The sequence below is a fragment of the Gopherus flavomarginatus genome, chromosome 7 (assembly GCF_025201925.1).
Source record: "Gopherus flavomarginatus isolate rGopFla2 chromosome 7, rGopFla2.mat.asm, whole genome shotgun sequence".
Classification (NCBI taxonomy): domain Eukaryota; kingdom Metazoa; phylum Chordata; order Testudines; family Testudinidae; genus Gopherus; species Gopherus flavomarginatus.
The window spans coordinates 59,602,151-59,626,293 of record NC_066623.1 but is presented as its reverse complement, the minus strand read 5'-3'; the positions used below and the strand labels follow the sequence as shown (position 1 = coordinate 59,626,293).

The window sequence follows — 24,143 nt, the reverse complement described above, 5'->3', positions numbered from 1 at the left end:
AAGTTTTCCTTTCAAATTTCTTATTTTGCCATTTTCATTTTAACTTAAAATGTTGTTTTGTTTCACTTTTTCAGTTTAAAAAAAATAAAATCTGATTTTAAGTCAAAATGTCGAGCTGAAATGAAAATTGTTATTTTGAATCAGTTCAAATCTTCCCCTGAGGCAACCAACATTTTCTAACAAAGATTTTTTTGTTTAAAATTTCTCATGGGAAAAATGTTGGCTTTCTAACCAGCTATACAATATTGGTCATTTTTTAATATGTTGGTTATAATTTTTCTTTCCCTCTGTGCTCTGCACAGTTGAGGCCAAGATAAATAAGGTAGATGGCTTTCTAGGTGGAAGGATGCAAAATATAGTCCCAATGACAATTTTTAGAACATCTTGAAAATATTTCTAACATTGTTTAAAAAAAACAAAATATATGTAGTGTCTACAGAAACCTTAATGGTGTGGAACAAAAGAAAGGTTAATTTGCATTCATTTGGATGGACCTGTGTATCTCACTGTCTTTGCCCCAAATGTTCAAACATAGGTGTATCCGTACTAAGCATCTAAATTCATATTTAGGCCCCTAAAGAGAAGTGGCCTGATTTTCAGAGGCACATGTGGCTCCCCTTGACTTCAGGCCATTTCTTTTTCCATTTCGAGGCCTAAATGTGGATCTAAGTTTGAAAGTATGAGCTGAAGTGCCTTGCCTAAGGTTTCACAGCAAAGTCTGTAGTAGCAGCAGATTAGAACCTGGTATCCTTTGAGACCTAATCCCCTGCTCTAACCATTAGTTACTTTGCTTTAAATAAGCATAGTAAAAAGATGCAGATGAAATCAGGACCCAGCTCAGATACCATTTGAATAGTTCTGAACCATGACCCATTTCTGTCTCCTCATCTGTTGAGTTAACTGACAGAGGAGATCTCCTGAAGTTTCTTATCTGGTGCCAAATTGGCTTGAAGGATAATGGTGTTATCAGTCTCAACAACAATGGGGCCTGGAAGGGCTGTATCCTGGAGCATGATCAAAAACTTGAACATCCTCCTCACTGAGAAGAGCAAACTTGCCATCCTGTGGGAGAAGCAGAAGGGCTTCCCCAAGCAGTGTGCCTCTAGCTGCATGTTGGCCATGAAAAAGAGCCCTGGCATCTCCTGAAGAGGGATGTGTTGGTTTGAAGAGCCTGAAATATGACTAAAACTCAGGACTGGCAATGAAAGGGGAAGAAAAAATGTCTACTAAAATTCCACTAACAGGGAACCACTAGCACCATAGCTATGGATCTGGCCCTAAATGATCATGAGAATAACTGCACCCGAGCCAGGGTATCCAGGGGACTATCCTGCTTCCAAAACCCAGCTGCCTCTGCTTCCTTTGTTAACGGACCTCACCTCTGTAAGATTTCTGCTTTGTTAAAGGGAAACAGTCAAGATGAAATGTATATATGAGAAAATAAATAGGCCAAGACTTTGTAAAATGATTAGCAATTCTGGGTGCCTCCTAGGTTTTGACTTTAAAGGGGCTTGATTTTCAGAGGGGGAGGGGGATTTAGCACTTCCAGAAAATCAGGGTCCTTTAGGGTGACTCAACTTGGACATCAAAATCACTTCACTTTTGAAAATGTTGGCCTAAATCCTTCCCTGTGTTACTAATAATACTTTAAATTATTAAAATTTGCTAATCCATTGTTGATAGTACTGTTTATCTTTTGCATTTCACTTAGTTGAGACAGTGAAACTAGCTTGGCAAGTTTCACCTCTTTTGGGGTCAGTTTCTTCTTCTCCTGCCCTAGAAGGATGCTGTTGCATTTCAATTCCAGATGACTAGAGCTCCTGGGGAAAGTTTAAATTACAAAAAAGATAATTAAAAAAAACCTGTAATGAAATTTTAAAAATTTTGTGCAAATGTTTCTACTTGTATTAAGTTGTGTCAAACATTGTTCTCAAAACAAAACCTGAATTCAAAGGAGAAGCTGCTTGAGGGTGTCTTTTATATAGAAGGTTTTTCTTTTCCAATTTCAAAACAAGTCTGGCATCATATGCAGGACTAAAGGCATTCCATGCAGTGTTAATAGTGAGAATATGAGACCATACTGTATTCATAACTACACTAAACTGCAGAGGGTGTTGAACTCAAAGGCTGCTATGATTTATATTTAAATAGCAGCTGTGTAAGCTTGGGTTTGGCATTACTAATAATCACGTCCTCTCTCCTGGAGGCTCTCCAGAGATTATACATTGGACTGCATCTTGTCCCACTCAAACATGCATGAGTGTTTAGCAAATATTATCAACAGCGTCAGATTAACCCAATGTAGAGCCTTGTTTATTTAGCTAGGTTTTTAAGGAAAAACATCTCATGATAAATCCCTAAATCTTCTTTAAATTGACTGGCTCAGCATTTCTAGAAATGGTACCACCTTTGTGTGAGAAGCCACCTGTTTGTGTAAAGTAGCTTTTTACAGTCAGCCCTTAAGTAGTAATTGGGCTCTTGGTGCACCCTACATCGCATCCCATAGCATTTCTAGATTACAGTATCACGTGACATATAGTATACTAGAATGTTTTGGCAGATTCTTCTCTTTTCGTGTATTTGTGCCGGAAAAATTAGCACGTAACGTTCTAGAAAAACCTACGTGAATCGTCATGTCCTGAGATGTCACCTCAAGGGCTAAGGGGATTTTGAAGTCTCAAGAGCACCAGCTGTGCTAATGGGTGGTTGTGGTTATGTAGGTACATGTGCACTAGGAAGCCACCAATTTGTTTCAGAGGGTCCCAAGCAGGCTGCTGCCCTGGGCTCCTTACTCCGAACAGCAGACACTGTCCCGTATCCCAGCAGACAAAGAGCAGCCCCCACGCCAGGCTCTCAGCGCCTTACCAGCCCCCGCCCTCCCGCACGCAGGAGTAGGGACTCCCCGCGCGGCGGAACCTCCGTTGTGGTGGCCGCGTTTCCGCCCGCGCCGTTAGCAGCGCTGCACCGAGTCCCTGGAGAGGCGCAACCTGCGCCCTGGCCCGGGACCCCGCTGCGCCCAGCGGCAGTTACCGGCAGAGGCGGGCCGCCGCGGGAGAGGACGGAGCGGCCGACGGACCGCGATGCAGTGAGGGAGGGGGTGGCCGGGCTGGCCATGGCTTCCCCTTTCCCAGCCGGCAACAGCGGCGGGGAGCCGAGCTCCGGGGAGGAGTCGGCCGGGCCGGAGGAGGAGGCCCGGGCCCTGGCGGAGCAGTTCGAGCGGGCGGCCGAGCGACTGCCGGGGCTGATGCAGGTGGCCACCAGGGAGCAGCTCCTCTACCTGTACGCCAGGTACAAGCAGGTAAGGGCCGGACTGGGGCGGTGACTCCCCCTTCTAGCGCTTCCCTCACGATTCCCCGCCTCTGTCCAGCGCCGGGCACGCTGAGGCAGGGTCTGCTGAGCGCTCCCACGCCTTCGCCAGTGCACCGCGAGTGTCCCAAGATTGTGGGTCCTGCCTAAAGCCCAGGAGCACCGTGGCTCTGAGGGAATCTCAGGCCTCGTGCTTGCAGAGAGAAGCTGGAAAACGGGGTCCCAGGGTGCCCTAAAGGCCCTGGAGCTGGAAAGTAAAGGACAAAAATTCTTGTGCATTTATTTATTTTAAAATTTCCTCGTTATAACGAAATATTGTGGGGTTTTGTTGTTGTTTTGTTTGTGGGGGAGGCCTGACTCTTGACTGTTCAATGCTTGGGGTTGATACTGCTGCTTGTGCATGGCTCTGAGTGGTATTTCAACCTTTGTCCGGTCTGGTGGGGGCCATGTGTTAGCTGTCACTTCAGGCTGGATGTAGGGTGAGGTGGAGATCAGCCACCATCAGTTGATGGCAGAGCACAAGTTAGCTTTTGTTACTTTAGGACCCTTGTGAATGTGAAGAACTCTCTGAAGTTAATGGAGCTCCATGTGAGAGCAAGGGTTCACCCATGCGGATCCTACTGCAGGACTGGGGCCTTTGAATGAAAGAGCACTGGCAGTACTAACTTTTCCACAGCAACGTTTCTCAAGTGGTTTCAGGAATTACCTGTAAGGATAAGAGGGTATTTCCATGTTCAACCAGACCATGTATTGAAACTGACAACATGGAAGGAGAGTGCCAACTGAGACAGTTTTATAACAGATGTCTCTCTATCATGACCTAAATTAAGACCCCCTTCTCATTAAAGACCATGCAGCAGATAGACTTTCCATCACCTGCATCAGATATAAGGCACTGATTTAGGCCCCAATCAGGCTAAGCTTTGAGCACATAAGTAGTCCATTGAAGAGCTATCTGGTCACACGTTGCTTGGTCTTTTCTGTGTTTTCTGCTGCTTCTACAGGTGTCCAACCTTTGGACTGTAAAAGGAGCAGGAAATGAGGAGGGACTGCTAACCTAGCTGCCTCTGTTTGGGACTACTGCTGTATTAGAGGATGAAAGGAGCTGCTCTCTGCAACCTCCAGTGTGAGTGAAACTGCCAGTCACCAGCAGGAGATGAGTGTGCAGCAGTGAAGGGATCAGATAGTGTGCTTAAAAAGAAGACTGGATACCTGGGTAGCCTGTCCTAGACAGCAGGAGACAAGCACTGGGAATCTTGTGGAGAGGTTAAGGAGTTGATGATCAGATGGCAGGGAACATGAGAAGATAGAACAGATTGGAATGTGAGATGAAATGAGGAGTATAAGTAGACAATATGTTTTTTGTTTGTTTGTTTTTGTTTAGGGCAAATGCTTACTGCATTAGAAATAACTAAAATACCTACTATTGCGTTTCCATGTAAATAGTTGCTGTTGTTACCATGTTGATGCTGTCCAACTGTGGATATAGTCCTGCCTATGTAAACGCTTAACAAACCCTGGAGGGTCCAGGAGAGTTCTGTTGCTCACAGTGTGAGCTTCTCATACTATCTTAAGTGTTTCATAGCTCCACTGGGTTGCAAAGGGAATACAGTACAGTATATCAGCTTTATGGTTACATTGACATCTGATATTGGGCTCCAGGGGATTTCTCATTGCCAGTTGTGAGACGAGAAATGAGGCGCTTAATGTTGTTTAGCTTGAAATTATTAGGAGGAAATGCTTCAGAAATTGTTTTCACAAACCCTCGATTTGTTCCAAGCAAAAGGGGGCTGCTAACTGCATTGAGTCACCACATGTTTCAATAGCTGAGGTTTTAGACTGCTGCCAGAGAGGTGTGTGCAATGCTTTTGATTGCTCCTAGAGAGTAACAACATAATCTGCTGTGTCTTGTTGACCATATGCATTAACAGTATCATTTTGGGTTATCGTGTATGCAACTAATTACAGAACAAATATACAGGCGAGTCTCATGCGCATTTAACATGCACGAATTCAGCTTTGTGTGGTCGGCAAAAACAAAAAAAAGAGAAAAATAACAATTTAAATACTGTTTCTGTAGTGCAGGCGATTCCTCCCGCCATTACACTCAATGTAATTTTGACTAAACACATTTTTCGCTTTACGCGCTGAAAGCGGAATGTAACCCCATAAGATGCGACTCCTCTGTACTTTAAAAAAAAAAAAAATCTTGTAAGTGTCTTGCCTCCAGAGTCCAGAATGTATGTAGGCAAGACTTCCATTCTGTTCTTACCTCATCCTCCTGTGTTTGAGCATGTGCATTAGTACTAACCTTATAGAAGACTCTGTGTTTCGCATTGCCTAGACACAGTGGGACTGGTTAAGGACAGAGCCTACATTTTGCAGAGGTAGGAATCACTCCAGTTAAAGTCAGAGGGAGTCTTGCAAGCGCAAGCTGCTGCAGGATCAAGCCCTGTTAACTTCAATTTTTTTGGTTGATTTTGTGATTTAAGACAAAACTGCAGTACTTAACACAACCTCTTTCTAGTCACAGGAGTCATATCAATATGCATAATAGGCTGCTAATGTATTATCCAGTGGACAATAGTATTACTTGTGTGCAAAAGGTGCTGACTTAGATCTGTCTGCTGTCCCTGATTTGACATCCTTGTCTGTCCTCCAGTCAATATTTCTAGTCACAAAAGGCTTTGATTTAAGAGGCAACACCACCATAAAAGAGATGACAGTAACAGCCTAGTTCTCTGTTAAAATACTGTACATTATTTATCTAAAACTATTTAGATATATAAACTTTCTCCTGTAGTTTTACTACCTTTTATTGGAGTCAGTTTCAGATTTTTATTAATTTTTATCTGCAATTTTGTTTGTGTGTCAGAAGCTTGAGAATAAGGGAACTGTTCAGTTGTTGGCCCTAGTGAGACAATGTTGCCAGGGCCTGCTAGGGCTGAACTTCAGTAAGAGAGGAAGAATTGTGCTGTGGATAAGGGTGCTAGCCTAGGACTCTGGAGACCTGGTGTCAGAACGCTGCTCTGCCACAGACTTCCTGTGTGACCTTGGGCAAGTCATTTAGTCTCTCTGTTCCCCAGCAGTAAAATTGGTGTTGTGAGGATAAATGCATTAAAGATTGTGAGGTGCTCAGGCACTGCAGTAATGGGGGCCATATAAGTATCCAAAGTAGAAATAGAATAACTAGTTGACAAGAGTCCAGTGCCTCATGAGTAAGGCTACGTTTTACTCACAGGTATTTTTAGTAAAAGTCACAGGCAGTAAACAAAAATTCATGTGTGTGGAGGGACTGCCTGGGGCCCCAAGGGTACAGAAGGACGGTGTCCAGGCTGCTGGGGGAGGGGGGAAGCAGTCCCCCACTGGTGCTGGGGGGGAGTTGGCTGGGCCAGCAGGCTCCCTACTTGGCTCCGTGCCCCCAGCAGCAGAAGAGTTTGGGTGTGGGAGGGGTTTGGGGCATGGGAAGGGGTGAGGCAGGCTCTGGGCAGCACTTAACCTGGGAGGCTCCCTGGAAACAGCAGCATCCCCACCTTTCTCAGCTCCTAGGTGGAGGCTTGGCCAGGCTGCCATGCACACTGCCTCTGCCTGCAGGCACCATCCCTGCAGCTCCCATTGGTCATGGTTCCCAGCCAATGGGAGCTGTGAAACCAGCACTCTGGGTGGAGGCAGCATGCAGTGCTTCCTGGCCATGCCTCTGCCAAGCAGCTGAGCAAGGGGGATGTCGCAGCTTCTCAGGAGCCCTCCCCCCGGGTAAGCACCGCCCAGAGCCCGCCTTGCCCCGTCTGGTGCCCCTGCCCCTCTCACACCCAAATTCTGCTGCTGGGGGACGTGGTGGCCTGAGACTGTCTCAGCAGTGGCCTGTGCGTTGTCCCTGAGCCAGGCGCACTGGCTGCTGCAGAAGTCATGGAGATGACGGAAAGTCATGGAATCTGTGACTTCCATGACCTCCATGACAAACTTGCAGCCTTACTCTTGAGTGATCATACTCAGTGAAAGAGCTGCAGTATTTGAAGAAGGCTCTCCTGATAACTGTCTAAATAAGTGCTTCTCAAAGTTGGGCCGCCGCTTGTTCAGGGAAATCCCCTGGCAGTCTGGGCTGGTTTGTTTACCTGCCATGTCTGCAAGTTTGGCCGATCGCAGCTCCCACTGGCCGCGGTTCACCGCTCTAGGCCAATGGGGGCTGTGGGAAGGGCGATCAGCACATCCCTCTGCCCACACTGCTTCCTGCAGCCCCCATTGGCCTGGGACGGCAAACCGTGCAGCCAGTGGGAGCCGCGATCGGCCGAACCTGCAGACGCGGCAGGTAAACAAACCGGCCCAGACTGCCAGTGGCTTTCCTGAACAAGCGGCGGACTGGCTTTGAGAAGCACTGATCTAAATGATGGGGTGGTCAGACAAAATTCAAGTATTAAAATCCCGCACTCAGCAAAACAGGGCTCACACTGATGGGTGCAGGAAATGCTTCCATGTGATGATTTTTCAGGGACAATAGAAGATGATTAAACCACAAGTTTGTACTGAAAACAGATTTTTTTGTGGGGGGCTTACAGTTTATTGTAGCGCTACTGTTGTGCTTGGTCTGAGTCAATATGAGTGACATTATTCTCCCTGATCTAGTGGAGAACACCATGTTACCTCTTGATCCCTCCTTGGCATTCAGGGCTTAGGACCCTTACTAACTGGCAGGTAAAGCTTATGCTTCTCCTGTCCATCCCTGTACTTGCTAGTTTGCAACCCTGATTGATCTGAATTTAGGCCCACCCCACTAGTCAGTGCAGTTTAGTGAGGCTTTTCTTCAGCTGCCCTTTCAGTGCAGGCCAAACTACATGAAGAAATTCCATTTCTGCCTAGGAAATTGTGGTCTCTTGGTCAGCTAATTGCATACATATGGTCCCAGTATGGTTCAGGTCTACATTCAAAGCTGTACTATCGAACTCTGGAGCTAGGGTCCAAGTCTGACTTGCCTAAAAGAATTTATGATTTGGTGGGGAATAACCTGCAGTCTGGATATCAGTTGCTTTACAATCTACTTCAGTTGAGTAATGTAAAGAAAACAAACCACAGCCCATGATTGTTTGACATGAACTGGAGCTTCTCAAGCTTTTTCATGGCATGGACCATAGCTTAATAGAGACTCATGGATCCCTCCCCTCCCATTCAAAATCGCATGGATCATCTCCCCGTGATTTACGATCATATAACATCGCTATGGCAAGAACAGGAATGGCTTGCATTGAAAAGTGATATCAGGGAAGTATTTAATGTATTTGGGCTGTCTTTTAATGCAGTTTATCAACTTGAAACAAGGAGGGCCCAGCACCAAGTGACCAGTCAGCCCTCCATGGACAATAGTATAGGAACCTCTGACTTGAAATAATATTTGGAGCTCATGTCTTTCTGCTAGCTTTGTAGAAAAAGCTTTCTTAACTTTCAGCTTTAGGGACAAGAGGGCTGAATCCTTCACAGATGCTTTTCTCCCAATTATTTGTCAGGAATTCAAGTTAAACATTCTAACTAAAAATCCTTCCATTCTTGACTGCTCCAGTTTCAGTCTCATGTAATGTCAGAATCCCATTAGTTCTTCAATTTTTCAGGGAGTTGCCCAGAAAAATGTGTTAAGTAAAGAGCTGATATTTTTAATGTAAAAAATCAAGCAGTGCTCTTCCCCCCCCCCCCACCCCTTCTTTATTTTTGGAGAAAACTCTTGTAAGCCAATTTAATATAGCATAAAAAAACAGCAAGGGCAAAAACATTTTTCTTTTGCAGATCATTTTGTAGTATTGTATCTCTGTTGGCATCAGTAGTGCTGATGTTATTGCACAGCAGGGAGGAAAAGAAGAAATGTCAAATTTAAAGAGGAGAAACTATTGTCAGGTTTTGAAGAAGATCTTAAATAATAATTAAAGTGTTAGGAAAAGTATGTAACTTTCTCTGAGTTGTTGACTGTTTTGTGTGCACTTGGGATATTGGGCTAGAGAATGGCCAGGTTGGAGTGTTCTGTTTTGATGGTAGATCATATTTCATTTATATTTTTCAATTTTGTGAAAATGTACTCAGTGTCTCAGAGTGCAAGAGAAAATTGTTTGAAACACAATCTAAATCATAGTCTGCATAAGATAGGGCTGACAACAGTTAAATGAAATTATATATAACTTCCCATCAGGCAGAAACCTGTTTTAACAAAGTACCTTGATCTGAAGGCCAGCTGAGAAACCCTGTGATTCAAACTGGTGACGTTTACCATGAAACAGTAAAACACATATTTTAGAAAACGTCTTCATTTAAAAAAAACAAAACAACCTATTCCTTTTCCATAAAAATCTAAATAAAATTACTGCAACTTCCACATCTAAGTGTTTTTTTTTGTTTTTTTTTTGTTTTTTTTTTAAAAAGAGGCATGATTGATGATTGCAGATGCAGCATAAAGCAACCTCTTAAGGTGGGGAATCATTAGCTGATCAGGCAGTTTAGTTGGCTGAGCAGCAAGTGTTTTATACTAGTTTGATGGATGCAGCTTGATTTTTGCTTAACTAGCAATGTCTGACTAACAGGTTGTCATGATCTCTGAAAAATGAGTGCCCAAGTTTACTTCAGGTTCATTTAAACATCCCAGTCCTTCCCATATTTTGTTTATCCTGGATTTTGCCCTGCATTAGGGAGACTTACTATAACAGTTGCTTTCAAGGGGATTATTCCTGTTTGCATCAGTACGGCTACTCTGACTTGGCCTCTGGTGTAGAAATATGCCTTAGCTGGGAGTCTGAGTTTGTGATACAGTTATTTATAAGTGATTAAAGAGTGGCTTTTTAATTGGAGTTCTGAAATGTTTGGTTACCAATGCAGGAACATTTTAAAAAACAAAAAAGTGATTAAGTCCATGTTTCATTTTCTGTAAATCCATTGTTCATCAAAATGGATGTGAAAATTCCTTGTTTTTATGCAGACACCAATAATCAGAGAGCTGGGCATCAACATTCTCCTAATCTTTGGTGTTTTTATCCTCTAATGATAGGGTCTGTAAATCCAAATGTAATATTAATGGGTACAGGTAAATTAATTACAGAGATATAGACCAACGTGTATTTTGTTTACTACCCGCCATTCCTTATTCTATGCTCCCTGATTCCTCTCAGGAAAAATTATGCTTTTAACTCCTCCTGAACTAGGGCTCAAAGAATTTGTGCCCGTCAGTCTCTCTTCCTCACCCAGACTGTGATCCTGTAGTTGCCCTATGCATGGATCTCCTGTTACCTTCAGTGTGAGCTCTGGATGTGGACCAGCCAGTGTCCCAGGCTGGAATAAGTTTTGGGGAATGCACTGTATTCCCTTTGTAAGTGACCCTATTACTGAAAGGCAGCTGTTGGACTTCAGTCAAATAAAGGAAAGGAACTGCAAGTCTTCCTCTGCATTCCTTATAGCTATGAACTAGGGCTGTCAAGCGATTAAAACATTTTTCGCAATTAATCGTGCTGTTAAACAATAATAGAAAACCATTTATTTAAATATTTTTGGATGTTCTATACATTTTCAAATGTATTCATTTTATTTATAACAATACAAAGTGCACAGTGCTCACTTTATATTTATTTTTGATTACAAGTATTTGCACTGTAACCCCCCCAAAAGAAATAGTATTTTTCAGTTCACCTCTTACAAGTACTGTAGTGCAATCTCTTTATCATGAGAGTTGAGCGTACAAATGTAGAATGTACAAAAAAACTGCATTAAAAAACAAAACAATGTAAAACTTTAGAGCCTACAAGTCCATTCAGTCCCACTTCTCGTTCAGCCAGTCACTCAGACAAACAAGTTTGGTTACATTTGCAGGAGATGCTGCTGCCCACTTCTTACATACAATGTCACCTGAAAGTGAGAACAGGCATTCACATGGCACTGTTGTAGCCAGCATCACAAGATACTTACATGCTAGATGCACTAAAAATTCACATGTCCCCTCATGCTTCAACTGCCATTCCAGAGGACATGCCTCCATGCTGATGATGGGTTTTGCTCGATAACGGTCCAAAGCAGTGCAGACCAACGCATGTTCATTTTCATCATCTGAGTCAGATGCCACCAGCAGAAGGTTGATTTTCTTTTTTGATGGTTCAGGTTCTGTAGTTTCCACACCGGGAGTGTTGCTCTTTTAAGACTTCTGAAAGCATGCTCCACACCTCGCCCCACTCAGATTTTGAAAGGCACTTCAGATTCTTAAATCTTGGGTCGAGTGCTGCAGCTCTCTTTAGAAATCTCACTTTGGTACCTTCTTTGTGTTTTGTCAAATCTGCAGTGAAGGTGTTCTTAAAATGAACATGTGTTGAGTTATCAGCTGAGACTACTATAACATAAAATATATGGCAGAATGTGGGTGAAATAAAGCTGGAGACATACAATTCTCCCCAAAGGCATTCAGTCACATATTTAATTAACACCTTATTTTTTTAATTAACATTATCAGCATGGAAGCATGTCTTCTGGAATGGTGGCCAAAACATAAAGGGGCATATGAATGTTTAGCATATCCGGCACGTAAATACCTTGCAATGCCGGCTACAGAAGTCCCATGTGAACATGTCTTCTCACTTTCTGGTGACATTGTACATAAGAAGTAGGCAGCATTATTTCCTGTAAATGTAAGCAAACTTGTTTGTCTTAGCGAATGGCTGAACAAGGAGTAGGACTGAGTGGACTTGTAGGCTCTAAAGTTTTGCATTGGTTGTTTTTGAGTGCAGTTATGTAACAACAAAAAAATGTACATTTGTAAGTTGCACTTTCACAATAAAGAGATCACGCTACAGTATTTGTAAGAGGTAATTTAAAAATACTGTTCATTTTTACAGTGCAAATATTTATAATAAGTGAGCAGTGGACACTTTGTAGTCTGTTATAATTGAAATCAATATATTTGAAAATGTAGAAAAACCTCAAATATTTAATAAATTTCAATTGGTATTCTATTGTTTAACAGTGTGATTAAAACTGATTAATATGATTAATTTTTGAGTTAATTGTGGTTAATTGACAGCCCTACTATGAATACATCTTCATGTGGAAAAATATCCTGAGTCTGAGGCTATGTTTACACTGGAAACTTCAAAGCGCTGCTGCGGGAATGCTCCCACGGCAGTGCTTTGAAGTCTGAGGCCTTGGCTACACTCACACTTTACAGCGCTGCAACTGGGGTGTGAAAAAACACCCCCCTGAGCGCTGCAAGATACAGCGCTGTAAAGCGTCAGTGTAATCAGGGCAGCAGCGCTGGGAGCGTGGCTCCCAGCACTGCACGCTACACCCGTAAGGGATGTGGTTTACATGCAGCGCTGGGCTGGGAGAGCTCTCTCCCAGCGCTGCCGCTCTGACTACACTCACACTTCAAAGCGCTGCCCCGGCAGCGCTCCCGCAGCGCTGCCCCGGCAGCGCTTTGAAATTCCAAATGTAGCCATACCCTCAGTGTGGTCATGCGTGAGTGCTGGGAGAGAGCTCTCCCAGTGCTCCTGGTAATCCACCTCCACGAGTGGATAAGCTCCGAGCGCTGGGAGCACGGCTCCCAGCGCTGGGAGCACGGCTCCCAGCGCTGGGAGCCTGTCTACACTAGTGCTTTAAAGCGCTCAGACTTGCTGTGCTTAAGGAGGTGATTTCACATCCCTGAACCCACAAGTTAGAGTGCTATAAAATGTAAGTGTATACAAGCCCTCAGTCTCACTTACACTAAGGCCTCTTTACACCATTCTGCTATTGTTAAAGAGACATTAAATGTACTTGTGGGCTTTGTAGTGGCCATCTTTATGCTACCATATCAGTTTAAAAGGGTCTTTACGTAAATGAGACACAGGCCTTCTGTGTCTACATGTGGAGTCCACTGCACCCCTTCTAGAATGTTATCATCCCAATCTTATCTCTTTCAAGATTGTTTATTCACTTACTACCCGTAACTCATAATGCTTCCATGAACTGCAGTCCATTAACACTTCCTATACCTCTATTCTCTAGCCTTTTTTTCCCCTCTTGCCTCACTGTCCTGTAATGAATCCTTTCTTTCTAGCTACAACTCCATCCTCTACTCCACAATTTACTATTTTTCCTCTTTCTGACTAACTGAACCATCCCAACCACCTCCAACCTTGACTCACTTCCCATTTCTGGTGTATCTGCTCTGGCTACCATGCTCCTAGTTGCTTCTGGAGGAAATCTGGAGATCATGTGGACTCCACTGAAGTTTGTCATCTTTGTATTCAGCATGGCTATCAAAGGCAATTAAACATAGCCCACTTATTTAGTGTTTTGTGCAGAAGAAGATGAATTTCATCCTTAATGAATAATCATAATATGTGGTTTAGCTGTGTCCCTACATTCCCTAATATCAAACGGATTTTTCTTTAGTCTTGTTGAGGATGAGCTATACAGATGAGTAATATACATTGTTTGCGATCCCTCAAGGATGATCTTTCACAGCTTTTATTTTTCATGGGTCCTTTGGTGACTGAAGAGTCCGATTCTTGATCCGCAGGCTCGTTGGCAGACATTGCAGGTGGTGTTGGAAGACAGGATTGGATCACGATTGCTGCGTGACCATTGTCTTTCCTTTCTTTTCTGGCGTTTTTCTGCCAACAGGACAAGGAAGGTGATTTTCCTCAAAAGTGGACCTTCCTTCACTCTTTTTAAGTGAAAATTACTCTGCAGCATCACCTGCTGGGTAATACCTGCAGAACAAATTATCTGCAAATCAGAATTCCATCTCTGTATGCTGTACAGAAAATAACAAAGGCCAATTTGCCAATAGCTGTGTGAGACTGTTAAAATAAAAAGATATGGAGTTGAGAGGTTTTCTGGGGAGATATGAGGCTAATAATTGTCAATCAGACAGAAGTATAAATTTGCTCTGAAATCAAGAGGTGTAATAAATCTGGATATTTGCTGCTATGAATTGGCTAACAAATTATAATGATAAATTAAACTTTATCCCTCTGTACCATTCATTGTAACAAAGGAAATTTTTCTTCTTTAGGTCAAATTTGGAAACTGTAACACTCCCAAGCCCAGCTTCTTTGATTTTGAAGGAAAGCAGAAATGGTAAGAGGAAATCCTTGCAATTTTTAAAATAAAATCAGAAATTTTTATTTTTGGTCACATCTTTTAGATTGCTTGAACTAGAATATTACTTTGCATGTATCTCTTTCTTAATGATTAAAATAATCCTTTAGGGAATTCTTAAAATGGTAGTGGTGGTCTGCTAATTTACTGTTGTATTGGTTTAATCAGCAACAAATAAATACGAGTGGGTGAAGGAGTTTTTTTTAAGCCTGACTAGAGGACTGATGGCTTCAAAACTGGGTAAAAGATGTCTTTCCTTTTCCAGGAAGTATGAAGGTAGGCTTGCGTTAGGCCTGATCGCTGTTTCGTGGTGACAATGAATAAGAGGCAGATGTATCCGTTCTATTGAGTGGGCCATTTATGTTTTTCTCTGTACCCCAGGGAAGCGTGGAAAGCGCTGAGAGATTCAAGTCCCCACCAGGCTATGCAAGAATACATTGCCACAGTGAAGAAACTGGATCCCAGTTGGAATCCTCAGGTAGGATAAATGGAAATAAATTGATTTCTGCATGTTATTTAAACACTTTTTTTTTTTTAATTGCACATCTGAATATTTGCATCAGGTCTTCATCTAAAAAGAGCTCCAGGAAAAGTTAATTCACTGCACTGGAAACATAACGTCTTAGAGTAGTTTTAAAGACTATTTCAGCCACCAGGTTTATTACTTTATCAGATATTTAAGGGTTTCATAGTCTCTCTGGTGTATAGGCATTGTCTCCTTTTAAGAGGAACATTATTTTTTAAACAGGTGTCTCTCTTACCTGGGCACCATTATAGCATCAAAAATACAGTAGTCTTTACAGCAGGGGGTGGGCAAACGTTTTGGCCTGAGGGCCACATCGGGGTGCCAAAACTGGATGGAGGGCTGGGTGTATTAAATTGCTCCCTGTAGTAATGTGCTACTTATGGTGTAGTACTTACAGCTGCCAGTCCTGGTACCATGCTGCTCAGAGTAAGGGGGCAGGGAGCAGGAGGTTCGGGGGGGCAGTTGGATAGGCGTGGGAGTCCCAGGGGGCCTGACGGGTTTGGGGTGTGGATGGGGGTGGGGCAGTCGGGACGGGGGGATTGGCTAGAGGGTGGGGTTCTGGGGCGGAGGTTGGGGTAGGGGGGTCCCAGGGACAAGGAACAGGGGAGGTTGGATGGGTTGGGTAGGGTGACCAGATGTCCCGATTTTATAGGGACAGTCCTGATTTGAGTCTTTTTCTTATATAGGCTCCTATTGCCCCCCACCCCTGTCCTGATTTTTCACACTTGCTGTCTGGTCACCCAGAGTTGGAGGTTCTGAGGCGGGCAGTCCGGGGGCAGGAAGTGGGAGGGAGCAGATAGGGGGAGGGGGCCAGGCTGTTTGGGGAGGCACAGCCTTCCCTACCTGGGTGTAGTGTATTAAATTGCTCCCTGTAGGAATGTGCAACTTATAGTGTACTACTTCAGGGTGCCAGTCCTGGTGCTCTGAAAGTAATACATTCCCCTGGGGACCAATTTAATACACTGCACCCAATGGCTCTCGCAGCCCTGCTGCCCAGAGTGCTGGCGACACAGTGAGCTGAGGCTGTGGGCGAGGGGCCGGGGACTAGCCTTCCCGACAGGGAGCTCAAGGGCCAGGCAGGACGGTTGCCTGGGCTGTACTTTGTTTGACTTAGAATTACAGGGAACTGTGGAACGTCTACATCTTTTTTTTTTTTTTTATATACCACCTTTTAAAAATACCTACTTCAGGCATGTTGATTTTATGATGGTGAAAATTTGTGGTTCTGTTGCTCCTCTACCTTAGGAAAGAGAGTTCTTGTCTGAGCACAAGACTTGGAACCAAGAACTTGAGTTCTAATTCTGGTTTTGATGCCTCCTGTGGCTTTAGGGTAGATGTGGGACATCTGTGGCTGTAGCTCAGCTTCCCCATCTTTAAAATGAGGATGCTAATACTCCTCTGTCTCAGAAGCATGCTGTGAGAATTAGTTAATATTTGCAAAGTGTCTGGAGGATGAAAAGAACTATAGAGCATCTCTAGAAAAATAACTCTGGACTGCACAATCCCATTAGCATACAAAAGTCAAAGTGATTTGCCGTGCTCTATCTTACATAAAATCTTGTCCAACCTAAAACATCCATGCAAAATAAGGAAAAAATCCAATAAATATTGATCAGTTAAAAGCCTGAATGAACAAAAACACCTTGCAGCTCAAGTATTATTCATAAAGTAGGGGGGAAACCCTTTCTATATCCTTATGGATGCAATCGCTGTAATGTAGCTTCTATTGATAAATAGAAATCTTCCCACTGAAATGTCACGGAATGTGGAATGCTCATCCTCTTTTGGTGGCCGGTTCTGATTTGTATGGTGGTACTCTGCAGCAAGAACCTAGGACATGAATTCAAGAATCGACTTTGTTTTTCAAAATGTCTAAAAATCGAACCATGCAGTAAATGATGGAGGTGGAATTCTGGCACTTTTTCCTGGCAAAGAATGAGTGCGTCTGAGCATGATTACTCCTCCCAGTGTCATGCGCTGCACATATCTATCCTCTTCACTCCTTAGTGGAAGGTGAATAAGCAGAAATCAGCATATGTTCTGGTCACGCTAATACAGCTGTTGGAGGTACTTTCATTGATTGCAGTATCTATGAGGTGAAGAATTTAAAGTGCACCATGCAAAGCGTTAGACTTAAAAATGGACCTGTCTTGATTGTGCCAATTCAGAGCCCTTTCCCTGAGGAGTCAATCATGACACTTTCTTTCAAAATTAATTTTTTAAAAAGCATATGAATTCAGTACTGGGAAAGGGTGTTGAATGGATATCCCTGGAGACTGAACTCCACTATTCACAGAGAGAGCAGGCGTTGTCACTCATCCAGCCCATTGACCAGGAAAGGGAGTTCAGTCACCAACCTTATTTAATCCTTGGTGCCTCTGGGACTGCTAATAAGTGGTAGTGGTTTTTGCATTGTGGATCCTTGTCCGCTGGGAACTGAATTGAACAGCAGCAAAGCTGCATAGTATACTGGTGAGACTTTTTTAAAATCGTATTTGTAAATGTTGTGTGACTTTGAGAGTCCTGTCAGGAGAGAAATGGGCTCGGTCTGTATAGTGGTTCAAAGCATTAGTTCACAGGCTTGTTTACTGTGAGTTTCACACTCATCCATGCCTTCTTTTTTCTTTTGTTTTCAGTCATAGAAATGTTTGAAGGGTTTGAGGAGCAATGATAGACTCTGAAAGGGGGTTACTCTTAAGGCAGGTAGGGCCCAAATTGTCTTACCTTGCCAATTTCAGCCAGGAGTGAATGCTGGTGTCCAGCAGATTTTAGTATCCTTACAGCTTTGAAACCACAAAAAGGAGTGGTTTGAGGATATATGGATTTCCTTTCAATAGGTGTTTTTGCCCTAACATTTCAGCAGATCTAAGTGTTTTAGACTGTCACATATGTAACTGAATTTCTTTTTCAAAACTTTAAAGATAATAAGCATTTTCTGTTTGCTTTCAGAACTCACAAGTATAATAATGAAAATGACATAGGGATAATAATGTAAGTCTTTCTGTCTTGATGTGCATTCTCCATAGCTTAGACCCTGAATTTCATATCCTGATTGTATCCCTTACCTTGCAAACTGCATGTGAGTGAGCCAGAGATCAGTTGAACAAAGTAGGAAGGCTCTGCATTGGAGGAAGGTGGTCAAAAATAGAACAGGGAAGAGGAGAAAGTTGCTACATTCTGCAGCAGTTGTGCAGGGAAAGGGTGTTATGAGGGAGAGAATTATTAATTAGTATGTTAAACAGCAACCTCTTGTCCCCATGTGTAGTGAAGTAAGACTCACCCGTGTGACACCTCCTGCTGGTTATCCTGGGAATTAGCTCAGTTTCAGCCCAGAGTGTCCTCTGCTGGCTGGTGGCTCACCTGCCTCAGGCCCCATGTCCTGCCCAGACCCCGGTGCTACTGCCAGTCATCATCCAGCTCCTGCTCACTGGAGCAGACTGTAGTCTGTAAACCACTCATCATTGGCAAGGGGGAGTTTGGACCTGCTTCCTCTGCCTAACCCTGGGCCGCACCTTTGCAACCCCAGTACCTGTTTTGGCCTTTAGCAAGGCCCGCAACCTGGGGAATTTGCTAGGCTGGAGATCTCCATCTCCGTACTCGTACTCGTACCCTGAGCTCCCAGGCAGCCAGGTCCTTCTCTCCCAAGTACCAGAGAGAGACTGACCCAGCTCCTGGCTCACAGACCTTTTATAGGGCCAGCAGGCTCCTAATTGGGTGTGGCCCCAGCTGTGGCTGCCTTACCAATCAGCCTATTCTTATTGGCTCTCAGCCCCAGCCCTCTCCAATAGCTGGCTTTTAACCCTTTCAGGGCTGGAGTGGGGCGACTGCGCAGCTACACCATGATATTTTCCATTAATTGGCTATTGTTTAACCAAGTTAGTAATGGTACACAGGAGAACCAGACCTCCCCTTCTCTCATCTCTCTGGGGTTGATCTCATGCCATGTAGACTCTGATTTTGTTGCACCAGGTCCACCTTCCTGCAGCCACAAGAGGGAGCTCTATTCATTATAATAACTAAGGTATATTTGTCGTGGAAAGATAATATAATAATAAAGTTATTATAGTCTTCAAATTTTAAATTTAATTTAAAAAAAGATTTGTGTGTACAGTACTAGGTGCTTAGTCACTGTCTCTTTCCTCCTGATGTGATCAACTGGTAGGCCAGGTTTCTTAGTTTTTTTCCCATTATAAGTAGCTGGTGAACAAGAAACAATAATTGTGTGTGTCTGATGGGCTTTGTTGAGAGAAAATATAGGGTCTCTTATTAGGAATATGAAAAGTTTAGCTGTTCAAGGTGGATTAAATTTGCCAGCATTTTTTTTTTAATAGAGAGCACTATCAGGTTTAAATTCTCTTCAGAGTCCATTTCACAGCATAATGTGTTTCATTACCAGAAAGCTTTTCAGATGTTAATATATATTTTCCCTTTAAAACTTCATAAAAACACTTTAAAAATGTGTTTTTAACCTTTGTTCTCAGGGGTTTTATGATGCCATCACAAAAATTCCTCTCAGATTTAAAACTCAAAGCTTGTTTTAAAATAATTAAAAAAAAAATACAGTAGAGGAATTCAGAGATTCTACTGTCCCTGTTACACAATGGTATGGGGTGGAGTGTGGAGGAGTGACAGAGGGGTCCCTTTTGTGCCAGTCTAGTCAATTATATTGTGTACATATCTTTAATTGACTAGGATTTATATGGGATTATTTATTCCCTGCAAATCTGCAATTCATAGAGGTGCATACCACAGTCTGTGTGCCATTGCACACAAGCAAAGTTAGGGTGCATTCTGGGTTATTGCTTCTCATACCAAGATGAATATCGGCACTCTTAAGTGCTTGGCACACAGTTCATGCAATAAAAATAAATAACAATGTAAACAACTCCACTTCTTTTAGCTCTTTCTTCAGTTCAGACCTTCCATTTACCTCCTTTGGCTGAAACTTTGTGACTCTAAATTCTCCTTCTTCCTGTTCTTATATGGCAGATCTGCCTGTTGCCATCATTGCAGCTCTTCCCACATACAGGATAGACAGTTCCATCTTTGTTAAATCCTCCTGCAAGCCTTTCTGCAAGCCTTTATTTCTTCCTGCCTCAACTATTTAAGTTCCTTTCTGTGTGACCTCAAGTCTCCAGCAGATCCAGAACACTGCTGCATGCCTCTTACTTGCAACAGGAAGCATGATCACCTCTCCCTCTTTGCAGGATCTGTTTCTCAACTGAGAGTAGTATTTTTCTGGCTTGGGTTTTGCAACATGAAAATGAAACATTTGAAGGAGAAATGTAAAGACCCAGAGAAACATAACACATTTGCCCCTTGTAGTGGAGACCTTCCACTTGACCACCCATATTGCCAGTTTTTTTGCATCACTTGTGGTATACTAGCTTGTGAATAAAATTTTACCCATAATGCAAAACTTAGAATTCCTCCTGTATAATAAGGAATAAAGTCATCAAAGCCCAGGGCAATGTCTGCACACTGATCAGGCAAAGCAAGAAGATAGCTCTTGGTTCCAGAGGGGGCCCAAGATTCCCAAATCTTGGTGAAACTAGATTAGTATCCCCCTTCCTGAGCCCTCTTGGGTCTTGAAATTCCAATGCTGAGATTTTGAAGGAATAAATGTACATGTATATTCAAACTGCTGGTCTATGAGTGTTTTTAAACTCTTTCAGTGCACTCTGTGATGACTAATTGACGTCAATAAAGCACTACTAGTGCTGTGTTATTAGTGAGCAAGTGCAGAGCACAGAATTGAAAGCAGCCACCAGAGGATCACTGAAGAGAATAAACAACCCTTCTGATAAAAACAGAACAAGCTTGAAAGCATATGAAGTTGTAGGAATAACATATTGTTGCTACAGGCACAGAGTAGACCTGTAAAACAGAGAAGTTGTATGGAATGAATGTTAATTTGGTTCAACTCTGTTTCTCCAGAATGGGCTGCAGAGGGCAGTATTTCATAACACAGCAGCCAACTACTAGAGTGTTTGTGGGTTTGAATGTGTTCCTGTCACTATTCAAATAGCCTTTCTTCACCACATTTAAAATGTTGTTATTCTCTTGCTTGTACCTAAAACATGTATAAGAGAGAATTCACAATTCAAGGATACTTTGACAGTCTGGAGAATGTGTTTCTTAACCACAAAAAAATGGACTGCACTGTGAATCTGGATACTGTAGGTGGAGTTGGATATTATTGATGTAATCTCAGGAAATATTCTAGTAACAAATGATACAGCTTGTTTTAAATTGATTAATGTTTCATATTTATTAGATGATGGTCCGAACCATAACTCCAGCCCCAAACTTAGAACCTCTATAATAACCCAAACCAAAACTCTGTATCTAAAAATTCCAAAATTTGGGATTTGAAATCCAGACCTGAGTTTCATAAAGCTTGGTTTTGGTGCTCAAATGTGGCTTGGTAGAAGAGTTTTGAGCAACTCTGACTGAGTTTCAGATTTAAGATTTTATATTGCGCTCCAGTCCTAACATTTTATTAACAAATGGGTAAATCAGGCTAATGTTATCCTCCTGAATCTGCAGATTTGTAGCTTGGTATCAGAGAATTTCTGTATTGGAAGAATTTAAATAAATAACTTAAGTAAATTTTATTGAAAAAGCTGTGTCCCATAAGCAGTATAAGAGCACCCATCATGCCTTCCCAGTGTGTGTCTCACTCAAACAGATGTCACCTTCCTAATCTGGCCACGCAGCCACAGTTTGCAGTCAGAAGTGAGAAGCAGAGTGGTTTGGGAAGGATTACAATGAGGGGGGGGAGGGTAGGGGAAAGATGTGTTGGGTCTATGTCTAATGTGAAAATACCATTGATTCCATTCCTCCTATATGTTTAGTTTGCTAGGATGTGAATATCTCTGTTTATGGCTTACCATCCAACAGGAAAAACTAGCTCCCTTCTGTAAACTAAGCTACTTTTAGCATTCCATGCATGTAAAGCCTTTGGAAAATAGCAAGTCTGTTTTTTGTTTGTTTGTTTGTTTTAATTAATGATCCTACTGAAATGTCAGAATTAGGTCTGACACCCTTTTGGTTAGCTCACTTCTTTATGCCTTGCTGTTGTGGCACATATAATTGTATATGTGGGGTTCTCCTGTCACACAGATCCCTGCAAATCCTTAATGAAGGATGGAGTTTCAGATGCAGTTCTGAACTGCTTGGCTTTTGTTTTTTAGTGTGTTAGCTCCTTGTCTTTTAATTGACTTTTTTATGGTAATACCTGCTTTTGTATTTTTACCTGAAAATTAAATCAATAGTTCATAAAATATCAAAATCTGTTAGTGAGGTGTTACAAAAACATATACACTGTCAATAGGAAAATACATAATAGCTGCCTTTTAAAGTTAAATAACTCATATTAACGCTAAACCCCTTCTAAAAACTGACTATATTTTTTAAAAGTTTGTTTTAATTGGTAACTGGGGGTGGAGGTGAGAGGAAGCACCAGAAGCTACCAAAAAACTTACTATATTCACCATCACCACCCTGTATGAACCCATTTTTAGCCATCTTGTAAGGTATGTTTTAAATTTACATTTTGGAGTGATATGTGGTAAATTTCATCCCAATGTAAATTAAAATGGCTGATTTATGAATCCTTCAAAAGCAGTGTTTATAATAGAATATAGCAGCTAACTCGCAAATGTGGTGGTATAACTGGTACTGCAGTGCCAGCCCACACCAGACTTCATAGTGCTGGCTGATTGACAAGCTGATTCATGTTTAGGGTTTTACTCCCATTCTCCAATGTTCAGGCAGATTTTCAGACTGGTATTTTTGTGGTTCGGCACCATGAATCCATTTGGTTGGATTATCTGCTGCAAGGCCCAAGACTTTAATATACAGTGTGATGCTCCACCTTCACTATTTTTGTACCAGCTGGAAGAGGAGTGTTCATATCTCTGGTCATTAAGGAAGAATATGAGAGAGAGAGAGAGGAGAGAGAGAGAGACTCACTCGAGGAGTAAATCAAGGCTTCCTCTTATAGGAATCTACAAAGTGCACAAGACAGAGCTGAAATAAAGGGGGGGATCCTCACAATAGACCTTCCAGTTAACATGCAGTAGCAATTTGTCAGCACACAGTTTTAGAACATTAGTAGACATTATACTAAAGTTTCAGCTGGTGGGATAGAGATCTCATGACCACCTGCAGCTACAGATTCGGTAACATTATGTGAGCTGGCCTTGAGGAAGATGTCCATGGTTATTTTAGAAATCCTACCTGTGAAGTTAGTTCCTTTTGGTTGTAAGAATAGTAGTCTGTATTACTATAGATACTCCTGAAAATACTTTTCTTGGTGTTAGAGTAGTGTTTCTGGAGTGATTTGCAGGAGACCAAAAGAACCGTGATGTTGAATATGACCCGTTTTGTTTTACCAAATTGAGAACAAGGCAGTTCATTAGCTATACAGGTTAAGAATTTATGGACCTTTTACAATTTGACTGAAAATGTGTTTTTTAAAAATCAACTCCTACATCATTAATAAGAGAACAGTCCATTCATACTGTTTCATAAGGCAACATAATACCACTTCACAAGTACTAGCTACTCACAACACCCGTTCAAGGAAAGGAGGTAAGTTATCATGCCCATCTTAGTGATTGGGAAACTAAGGGAGATGCCACACAGAAGGAACCCATTTTATCCCCAAGGTATTACGGCTGTTACACTAATGAAGGGTTCATATTGCTAAAGACTGAAGCCCTGGTACTGCTGCAGGATCCCTGTATAACCTACTGGTGACTAAAATGCTAAATGTCTGATTTCAGCAATTGGCTAGAAATGTAACAGCTCCTGTAAAAATGAACCTTATAACAGGGAATGTCTGAAATTACTTCATAGTTTTTAACTGATCCTTCCAGGTCTGAATAATTAAAAAAAACCTTAACTTTTTGTAAGTTCTACTCATAAAGAAAGCCACTCATGGATACCATCAGTTATCTGACTGGACCTTTCTTCATATATGTAACTGCATTTTGTTTATAATTTTCATTATGCTAAAAGGATTAGTTTAAACCTCCAGTCCTTTCATTATGTGGGAAGTATAATGTTACCCACGTGAATTTAATTTAAAGTTTAATGGTACAGTCTATAGCTTTTTAACTTACATGTCTTGAGAACATCCATTTTTAAAACAAACTGTCTTCTGTCATATGCATGCTGGTTTTAAAATAAACTAACACAGATTAGTGACCAC

General features: G+C 42.2%; 1 protein-coding gene across 9 annotated transcripts in view; it reads left to right on the top strand.

The window, feature by feature from the left end:
• Nucleotides 1-2,960: 2,960 nt before the first annotated feature.
• The window catches only part of ACBD6 (acyl-CoA binding domain containing 6), a 157,521-nt gene continuing 136,338 nt past the window's right edge, over nucleotides 2,961-24,143 (top strand). For all 9 annotated transcript variants that reach the window (XM_050963375.1, XM_050963377.1, XM_050963376.1 and 6 more), the window contains exons 1-3: nucleotides 2,961-3,298; nucleotides 14,312-14,376; nucleotides 14,779-14,875. In XM_050963375.1, the coding sequence (XP_050819332.1) occupies nucleotides 3,113-3,298; nucleotides 14,312-14,376; nucleotides 14,779-14,875 (348 nt within the window). In that variant the 5' untranslated portion in view covers nucleotides 2,961-3,112. The remainder of the gene's footprint in view (nucleotides 3,299-14,311; nucleotides 14,377-14,778; nucleotides 14,876-24,143) is intronic.